The sequence below is a fragment of the Mustela nivalis genome (genome assembly GCF_964662115.1).
Source record: "Mustela nivalis genome assembly, chromosome: 16".
In the NCBI taxonomy this organism is placed as follows: domain Eukaryota; kingdom Metazoa; phylum Chordata; class Mammalia; order Carnivora; family Mustelidae; genus Mustela; species Mustela nivalis.
In genome coordinates this window covers 68,324,476-68,333,776 of record NC_139035.1, presented here as the reverse complement: position 1 = coordinate 68,333,776, position 9,301 = coordinate 68,324,476, and the positions used below count along the sequence as shown (strand labels likewise).

At 55.5% G+C, this 9,301-nt stretch overlaps 1 protein-coding gene and 1 long non-coding RNA gene across 4 annotated transcripts; one reads left to right on the top strand and one right to left on the bottom strand.

Moving 5' to 3' along the window:
• Positions 1 to 25: 25 nt before the first annotated feature.
• Positions 26 to 1,064, top strand: LOC309850160. Its single transcript, XR_014304119.1, has 2 exons — positions 26 to 284; positions 880 to 1,064. It is a non-coding gene; the product is annotated as an uncharacterized lncRNA (long non-coding RNA).
• A 553-nt stretch (positions 1,065 to 1,617) lies between these two features.
• LOC309850144 (uncharacterized protein) lies at positions 1,618 to 7,425 on the bottom strand. 3 transcript variants are annotated; one of them, XM_082703696.1, is made up of 3 exons: positions 5,797 to 7,425; positions 4,947 to 5,072; positions 1,618 to 1,736 (listed from the first exon to the last, which is right to left on the bottom strand). In XM_082703696.1, the coding sequence occupies exons 1-3, from the start codon at positions 5,908 to 5,910 to the stop codon at positions 1,689 to 1,691; spliced, it is 288 nt and encodes a 95-aa protein (XP_082559822.1). In that variant the 5' UTR covers positions 5,911 to 7,425; the 3' UTR covers positions 1,618 to 1,688. The 3 variants fall into 3 exon arrangements, with proteins under 3 accessions (XP_082559822.1, XP_082559823.1, XP_082559821.1); XM_082703697.1 differs by lacking the exon at positions 1,618 to 1,736 and adding an exon at positions 4,251 to 4,482; XM_082703695.1 differs by lacking the exon at positions 1,618 to 1,736 and having other exon boundaries at positions 4,739 to 5,072.
• Positions 7,426 to 9,301: the final 1,876 nt, after the last annotated feature.

Sequence of the window (9,301 nt, the reverse complement as noted above, 5' to 3'; positions counted from 1 at the left end):
GGGGCGGGGCCTTCTCGCGCCAGCAAAGGCGGGCGGGGCTGCGGCGGGGACGAGCTGCGACGGCGACGCGGAGAGCGTCGCGGGCTGCGCTCGCTTCGCGCCGGGCCGCCGCCACCCACCGGTCGGGGCACCTTGTGTCCTCCCGCCCCGAGCGCCGCGGGCGCTTCTGCTTGCACCCGCCGCACCCGGGGCCGGGGCTTGCGGGGCCCCCACTCCGCAGTGCCCCGCTCCGCCCCGTCCTTCCCAGGGCGGCCCGGGGGTCCTCGGCCCCCGCCCGGAAGCGGGTGCGGGGACCCGGGGGTGGGAGCAAAGGCCGCGGGGCCACTGCGCGTCCCGCGGGGCGTCCGTGAGGAACGAAGCGCCGCTTCCGTCCCGGGGCCGCGCTCTGGCCGGCGCCCTCGAGAGTCCGTCCGTCGCGCGGGCGAGAGGCGTCCTGCGCCCCCGCTTCAGCGGGAAGGAGCCCTCGAGGACGGGTCGCCGCCGCCGCAGGAGCGCCTCCGCTCGGTGGCGCGGCCCGGCCCGCGGCCGCTCTGGGCTGCCTGAAGAGCCGCCGGGACTGGGCACGGCCTCCGGCGCCGCCACGCAGGCCGCTCGGGGGCGCGGGAGCGCGGACTCCTGGACTCGGTGCCGGCGCGCCGGCCTCCCCGCGCGCTCAGATCGGCGGCCCCGCGCTCCGCGTCGGCAGTCCTGAGTGCGGAGAGGCGGGGGCGGAGGCCGGTGCTGCGCTCGGGGCTGGCCCCGCGGACGCTCGGGCACAGGCTCCGGCTCCCCGCCTCCTCTCTCCTCTTACAGTGCCGAGCCACGCGGTGCTGTGCGGAAACCGGGGGCACGGGCCGATCGGGCCGCCTGCCCTTCAGGATGAGCCCCTGGGACCCGCAGAGTAACCAGCCCCGGAAAGGGAAGGGAGCTGCTGCAGGTGCTCTCGAGGAGACGCTAAAAGGATTGGTTTCCCGGTTCGCTTTCTACGAAACCCCAGCACTGAAGGCCTCGTTGGCAACCCGAGGACCCTCTCACTCTTGAGAGCTTTCTCTGTGTCTTCACTTAATAAACTTCGTACAAACTAACTCAATGATTACATCTAAAAAAGTACGACGCGGTGCGCCTGGGGGGCTCAGTGGGTTAAGCCTCTGCCTTCGGCTCGGGTCGTGATCCCAGCGTCCTGGGATCGAGCCCCGCATCGGGCTCTCTGCTCGGCGGGGACCCTGCTTCCTCCTCTCTCTGCCTGCCTCTCTGCCTGCTTGTGATCTCTGTCAGATAAATAAACAAAATCTTAAAAAAAAAAAAAAATACGAAGCAATGAGCCTATTGAGAGGAAGCAATTGAGACAGTAATTGGCTTGATAGAGTGAGCTGTACACCGGTTTCTCTCTCCCACTCCCAGGAATTTGGGAGGAAGAACAAGGTTCCGAACCTTGGTAAACTCTACCCTGATGACCTAGGAATTTTCCATCTCTTTTTGGAGAAATGTGATGAGAGAGACCATGGAAGCAGAAATGAGACGTTGTCATCTGGGTGGCCATCAGCAGGGGGCACTGTTTACCTCCCTTTGTCCTGGTGAAGTTGCGGGAGACCTTATCCAAGACAAACCCAAGACTGCTGAGAGCACCACTGCATTCCTGAGGCTGGTAGATGTGAACAGATAATCTTCTCTTGATCCAGGGAAACAGGTGGATTGACTCCTGATACCCTTTAAAGGCATGATGGATGGGCAGCAAGAGGCCCAGTGCTATTGTTTTCCTGGTGACCAACAATACAACAGTCTATCAGGTGTTCTCTGTCCATCCCTGGCTCTTAACCTCCCACCCCTTCCACGTCTGGTATGACCCTATGTTCCAAACATTACACTCTTCTTTCCCCTTGTTTTACGCTAATTAGCTTCTGACTTCACCTCGGGTTGAGAGGACCTTAGACATGGTTGGATAGCACTGGGAATGTTCTTACTGCCATTGAAGTGTACACTTAAAAATGGTTAAAATGGCAAATGTTACCTGGTTGTGTTGCAGTTCTTTTAAAAAAGGACCTCAGACAAATTCAGGGAGGAAAAACTGAAGTTTAGACTGACCTTGCCAACCCTTTGCCCTTTCTTTGTTCAAGCAATCCAAGAAATCCTGTGCTTTCCAGAAAAGCTTCTCAGATAACCAGAACTCACTGTGTGAACATGCACTGACTGACTCTCTCTCCTCTCCTTCTAACCTTTATATCTGCATCAAAGTCATATGCTCTGTTTGTTCATCTCAGAGGTGGAAGCTGGACTGCGAAGGGCTTGGCCAGTTGTATGGGATAGGGTGCCCTTCCCCACAAAAGACACCTGTCATATTGCTGATGACTCTGACCCTTGCTCTCGACTTTAAACCTTGCTGCCTACTCCTTAGTCAGCCCTTTTCTCAATTCCTATAAACACTTTCCTTCTGGGATCCTTTGAGGCAGGAATCTCCCGCCTTTTTCTGTAAAAGACCAGACTGTCAGTTTTTCTGGCTTTGCAGGCCCTGGGGGTGTAACTATTCCCTGGTCGGGAGGAAAACGAGAGAGGATATGTGAGTGAGTGGGCATATCATGTGCCAGTAAAAGTCTACAGAACTAGGCTGTGACAGGATTCACCTTACAAGTGGGAGTTGCTGACCCCAGCTTTGAGGAAAGAAACCCTTCCTCTTCCATTTCTTGTTCCCCAGCACACCTCTGCGGGCACTTACTGACTTGTAAGGAAAGCTCCCAGGGTAGGGGGGAGGGAGAATTTATTTATTTATTTTTAAAGATTTTATTTATTTATTTGACAGAGATCACAAGTAGGCAGAGAGAGAGGAAGGGAAGAAGACTCCCCTCTGAGCAGAGAGCCTGATGCAGGGCTCGATCCCAGGACCCTGGGATCATGACCTGAGCCAAAGGCAGAGGCTTTAACCCACTGAGCCACCCAGGCGCCCCGGGAGGGAGAATTTAAATGAGTTTTTTTACCCTCTTATTACATACTGAAGTGGGTTTTGATGAATTCCAATACAAAGAGGAGAAACTCCTTCCAAGTGAATCTACCGAGTCCATGCTGTCCAGGTGGGGACGAGTGTGTGTTCAGCACGTGTGCAACAGCTTAGGACAGACAGAATTTATCCTCGGGAAATTCCTTTATCTTCCAAATAAAACTGAGGTATTGTCTAGAGCTTCTGATCTTTCTAGGGCAAACATGAAGTGGAAAGATCTAAGGTTCGACTTTCTTGTTCTCACTGCCCCTAGATACACCACCTCCATCCCACACGCTCGTTTCAGCCTCCAGAATCTCCCTGAGGGCCCTCAGCCAACATCTCACAAAACTGTCATTAACCTGGCACTGTGCTGGATTGAGAAAATTCCTGTCCCTAGATCGACCCAGTGGAGTCCGAGAGCCCTGTCCGTGTACACCTGGAACCCTGGCCAGCCAATTCCAGCAGGCCCAGAGGCACTTGCCCAAAGCTCTGGAGGTAACCTGCATTCATTGCAGTTTTCTAGGGAGGGAGAATTAATAGTTTGCAAGGGACCAAACTTCGGAAACTATGAATATATATAATGTATATGATCTGCTTTACCTCTGGCCTCCCATATGACACATTCAACAACCCTCACCATGTTCCCTGACCCCTGAAAGTGCCAAAAAGCCAAAGAGGAGATGAGACACCTCACAATGGAGAGGCCCCATGTGAAGGTCTGGAAACATTTGTGAATGGCCCACATTGTGTCTCCAACTCTTTGCTAAAACCAAATGTGATTTTAAAAAGTATGTGCTCGAGGCGCCTGGGGGCTCAGTGGGCTGGGCGTCTGCCTTCAGCTCAGGTCAGTCTTAGGGTCCTGGGATCGAGCCCCACATTGGGCTCTCTCCTCAGTGGGGGTCTGCTTCCTCCGCGTGCTCTCTCTCTGCCTGCCTCTCTGCCTACTTGTGATCTCTGTCAAATAAATAAAATCTTAAAAAAAAAAAAATCTGTGCTCCTTGGGGGCACACCACCAACTTTGTCGGTGGAGGTTAAAACCCTTGAGCTCAGGGTTGGGAATGCCAGCCTCACGCTGGGTATGAAGCCTTCTTAAAATAACTAAACAATACGTGCTTCTATTTTCCTGTTAACTTAGTGCTAAGAGTTGATGGCATTTCCGTCAATATCGGGACATTTTTTTGTTGCTGTTATGTCGCTTTTCTTCCCAACATCTGATCTTCAACATCTGTAGCCTCTCATCTGTCATTGTGCTAATCTTCGAGTTTGAAGACAGAGGGAAGTAGGTGGTCTAGGGCAAACGTGACGTAGAAAAAAATAATTTTATTTCATGTTTGGTTGGGAAAATCCAACCCTGAGCCTAGAAAAGCTGAGTCATAGAACCAGTGCCCGGAGTAAGGTCTGGGGGTGACACTTTTACCCCATAGGGTTCCTTCTTGCTTCTACCACCATCTCTCAGAAAGCCTCTCTGCTGCCCTAGGAGCGATGCTCAGTACGGCCTCTCGGCAGCAGTAGGGCAGACACTCACATTAGCCCTGATAGATAAAGCCATATAGGGCCAGGGTCAGTGTGACCTCTTTTGTCCCATTGTGAAATCGGAGCCGGCTCCATGGGGCAGTTGAGAGATGAGAGTTTCCCTATTAATACACAGACCTCTGCGCCAAGTCTTGGACACAAAAGCTAAGAATGTGGCACGGGGGAGGGGGTGGGGAAAGTGAGAGCAATCTAGACTCCTTTGCTCGGGTCCTGAGAAACCTCTAAGATTCCTGGGTGGAGGGTGAGACAACATCTGACTTCTCCCTGTGCTTAAGAACAAGCGTGCGTGCCGTTACGGGAGCGTGTCAGCTCATATAAGATTATATGCAGAAATGCATGTGTGTGCGTCTCCGCTCTCTGAACCCCCGCGTATGCATGTGTGCAAGTGTGTTTGGGACGTAGTCCTGCCAGGGCAGCGCTCTGTGCGCGTGGACCAAACCCCTTCCGCCTCCCCAGCACTCACGTCAGCGGCCTTCTTCTCCGCCAGCTCCAGCTTCTCCTGGGCATCCTTCAGCGCTTCAGAGTACTTGTCCAGCTCGTCCTCCGTCCCTTTCAGCTTCTTCTGCATGGCCGCCAGCTCGTCCTCCAGCTGTGGGAGCCCCAGCAGTCACATACAAGACGTGCACACAATGGGGCCGGCTCAGACCCGGGGCTCCTGGGCCCTGAGCGGCCTCTGAACCCAGCCTCGATGTTACCAACCCAAAAGAGATACACTTTCTCCCCAGCCATTCCCAGCCAACTGCTCCAGGACTTGACGTGTGACCCTGGGATCTCTGACCCTAAGATGACCACGCCCTGCTGGATTTTCCTAGAAGACCACCATTCCTGCTGGATGGGAAATGTCTTAGGGAGTAGGTGCCTGTGACTCCAGTTAAGGCCGGCTCTGTCAGTAGAGCTATGTGACTCTCGATGTCAGGGATGTAGGTTCGAGCACCACCTTGGATGTAGAGATTACCTAAAAATACCATCTTTAAAAAAAGTTTTTTAAGGGAAAAGAGATGCTACGCTACGTGCCAAGCTCCCACCTTTTCCTCTAGAAATCGGGTCCTCCCAAAACATGATTCCCGCCCCCCCCATTTAGATCCAGCAGACACACCATGGCTCAGAGGGGGGTACTGGCTTTCCCAAGGTCATGCAGGCCATCTGGGGCAAACACCCTAGATGTTTTCTGTCCATCCGGGGAGGTTAGGAAAGAAGAGGGTCCCTCCCACCCAAAGAACAAGCAGACACAGGTGCTCACTGCCTCTCCCACGAGAGCTCTCCGCCTGCCAGTCTTGCTGGCCAGCAGGGAAGAGAAGCTGACAGGTGCCCACCTGCTTACTCCTCTCTTCCGCCTGCTTCTGCTCAGCTTCGGCTTGTTCCGCCCGGTCCAGAGCATTCTCCTTGTCCAGCTTCAACATCTGCATCTTCTTCTTGATGGCCTCCATCGTGAGCAGTGGCTGTTGGTGAGCTGACCCGTCAGCACTGGAGAACTGGAGACCGAGGGCAGAGGGGAGGGGGCTGCTGCCTGACCGACTAGAAGTCCCTCAGCCTTAAGTCTTTATCCCTACTCCTGGCTCCACCTCTGTTTCCTAATATGGTCTTTCTAGCTCCTTCCATCCGGTTATTGTCCTCCCTGGGGGAGCGCAGGGTGAGACACTTTGATGGACTGACATCACCAGCAAAGAAGAATTAGGGAACAGCTGAGGCTGATTTTAGACAATGGAAAGTGGGGGAGGGTAGAGGTTCTTCCTGACCCTGAAACTTTCCACTCTCAGGGCAGCTCTCTGGGTGTTCTAAAAGGCAAGGGCAGGGGAGAACACTGAAATAGAGAAGGGTACTTGGACAATTCCAGATCAGTGAGTCTCCCCCAGAGTGTCCTTCTGTTTCCGGTAACCTCCCCCTGCCTGTGTTGGGTGGAGGTCAGATTGCGTTGGCTGAATTCTACCTTTTGATTCCCAGTGTTCGGGGAGCTTGAGCTCCAGTGAAGAGGGAGGTCACTCGTGATCCTTGACAATTCCCCCAGATCCCCAGATCAAGTTACTGTGCTATTTCCAGAGTCTCTAATTGGCAGGGAGACATCATTCCTCCTCCTTTAGAGCCACAGGGATGCAGTAAACCGAGAGGGTTGGTATCTGGAAAGCTCTCCCAGAACTTCAAGTGGGGTGAGGGAGAGAAGCAGGGGAGGGTCCCCCTCCTCTGGGTCGGATCATGCCCTCTGTTTGCCACTGTGATCTTTAAGTAGAACTTCCCTGGCCCCTCAGCCAAGCTCTGCCTGCTCCCGGCTTCCCCCTGACCCCTGCCCACCCACTGCCCTGCTCGCAGCACAAGTGTCTCCATCCCCGCCTCTGTTCTCCGGGCCTCCCTAGACCAGGTCATTCCTCCACTCGGAGCCTGTTACTGACAGGCGGCAACTGATCCTGGGGCGCCAGGGGAGAGGTGGGCCCCACTCAAGGTGACAAGCTGGGCCATCAGAGAGGAGTGTGAGGGGCTCTAGCCAGTCATTATGTCAAGGATAGCTAGCTCCTGGTGGCACAAAGGCCCAGCAGCGGGGTAACTGAGACCCCCACCGGGTCAGAGGGCAAAACTGGAGCCCACTCTTGAGAGCTTCTGGTCCCTAGAGGTAGGGGCAGAGAGACCCATCGGTTCACCCTGAAGGAAAGCAGAGAAGCCAAAGACCCCCCTGCCGGACGCGTGAGTGAGGAGCGAGGAAGTCGCAGGGACTGGAGGCAGCGGTTAACACGGGTGTGGGGAGTGTTGGATACAGAAAGTACAAGGACAGAAGGTCAGAGAAACATCCCTTCCAGTATACAGGAAAGATGCAGGGAGATTCGATCTTCAAATTCCAGCTCTCGTGCTCCCACACAGCCTCCAGCTTGGGACTGAAGTGCACGGAGTCGCCACCACTGCTTTTCCGGAGGGTCTTAGAGAGATGAGGTTGGGTACAGGAGCCCCAGAGCCCCAGAGGCTGATGCCGAATTGCCCGCCTCCGTGAGAGTATGTTCGATATTCAGTTGGCTCCTGACCAAACAACCCAATATCAAACATATCACACAGAAGCAGGCAGGAGAGCCTCGGGGGTCAGCTCCCTTCCGCCCCTCCAGCCACCAAGCATGGCTGGACCACAAGCCATCTCCTCGGGGAAGGACACTGGCCCCTGCTCTTCCCCTCCCGAGACAGCCGGCTCTTACTCTGGCGCCGCGTGCTGTCCCTGCGTCACCCCCGCCCCCCGTCAGTGCCTGGCCTTTGCTGGATCACGTTTGCCTAAACCAGGAAGCATGTCTGGCAGGGCTCCACGTCCGGGCACCTATCCTTTCCCAGGGCTCCCACACAGAGCTTCTGCCCCTGATGTCACGACCACAGTGCTGAGAGCCGGCCCGGCCACCTGCTGTCCTCAACCTCCTCCCCACTGCTCTGAGGCTTTCCGGGGGAAGGGGTAGGCGGCTTGCACACCCTGCTTCACCTCTCCAACAGCACTCCCGACCTTCCAGATCACCCCCAGCTGACCGCTGAGAGCCTTTGAGCTGACACCCTCCTGGACTCCTCCTGTTCCTAAGTCTTACGAAGTAGCCCTGAGGAACTTCCAGAATGTTCCGCTGCTTCCTCCCATCACCTTGTCCCTTCTCACCTTCTCCCCATGTCTTCCAGGCATCCTTAAAGTCACCCTCGGATGTCCAGAAGAGAAGAGTGACCTATCTCCTTGGTAGCCTCCAGCCTGGGCTCCGGAGCAGATGTCTGGTCTCTCCGGCCCGGCAGGATGGACTCAAGGGAAGGGCCCCACTCTGCCGGGAGGCAGCCCGCCATCCTTAGGGCTCTTCTCTTCTGGGGATTTTACTCTGAGAACTCCTGGCCTGGCTTTTCTAAGGGTCTGCCCTCATGGGGATCCAGCCGTGTTCCTTTCTGGGGGATTTTCTCTTCTGAAGAGGATCAGGTCTGTTGACTGTTCTGTGGCCAGCTGATGCTCCTCACCACTGTGGCAGAAAAGAGCCCAAGTTATAGCCTCGCCGGGCGGGCAGGGGGCTTGGGTGCAGGGGCAGGGGTGGGAGGAGTGTGCTGTGCTTCAGCCCCGGGCTTGTTCCGTGTGTCCTTGTTCCCATCAGTCTGGATTCCCGCCCCCCTGCAACACATACAGCAACCCTACAGTGCCCTTGATTGGAATCAATAGTTTGTCCAAAGCTCTAGTTGATTCCTGTTGTGTGGCTCTGGCTGCCCAGGGGAAGACAGACAAAAGGGTCTCCAAGCCCATGGTGGCCCTGTGCTGTTGTCTTCCGCCCTCGCTACTTCATGGCTCGTACTGGGGATGTGTAAGTTTTGCTTGTGACCATCTTTCCTACCCTTACCCCCACATTTAGTTTCCTTCTCCGGGAACTTTGATTTCCCTGGCCAACCAGAGGCTGGGAAATGATGAGCAGGAGGTAAAAGGACGAGGCCGAGACTGGGAATAGTATTGACGTACAAGAGGAGAGGCTTTCTTAGGAGGCGTTGACTTTGGGGCATAACTAAGCAGAAGCATTGATGGCATCTTTCTTGCTCCCCTGGAGTGGCTTCCGTGCAGCCATTTCGAACAAGGCCGAGCCCCTCTGAGCCAGAGCAGACAGGCGAGGCAGCAGCCCTGGAGGAAGACGGGACGGATGGGTGTGATGGGCTGAAACCCTCAGCTGATGTGATGAGAGCAGACAGAGCCGGTGAGGGGATCGGAGGAGATGGGCTCCCGAGGGGCCAAGCTGCCAATACAGGAGCCTGCCTGGCACTGACAAGCCCTGGGGAGAGAGGCCAAGGTCAGGGATCAAGGCAGAGGGGGCGGGGTGTCCTGTGGGTCCCAGTGGATAGAGGAAAGAG

What these genes read in the sequence shown, in the direction of transcription:
- LOC309850144 (XM_082703695.1), bottom strand. Translation starts at nt 5,910, where the DNA reads ATGGAGGCCATCAAGAAGAAGATGCAGATGTTGAAGCTGGACAAGGAG. An exon ending in CGGAAGAGAGGAGTAAGCAG is followed by an intron (nt 5,073 to 5,796) that starts GTGGGCACCTGT and finishes GGGCTCCCACAG; the next exon opens with CTGGAGGACGAGCTGGCGGC.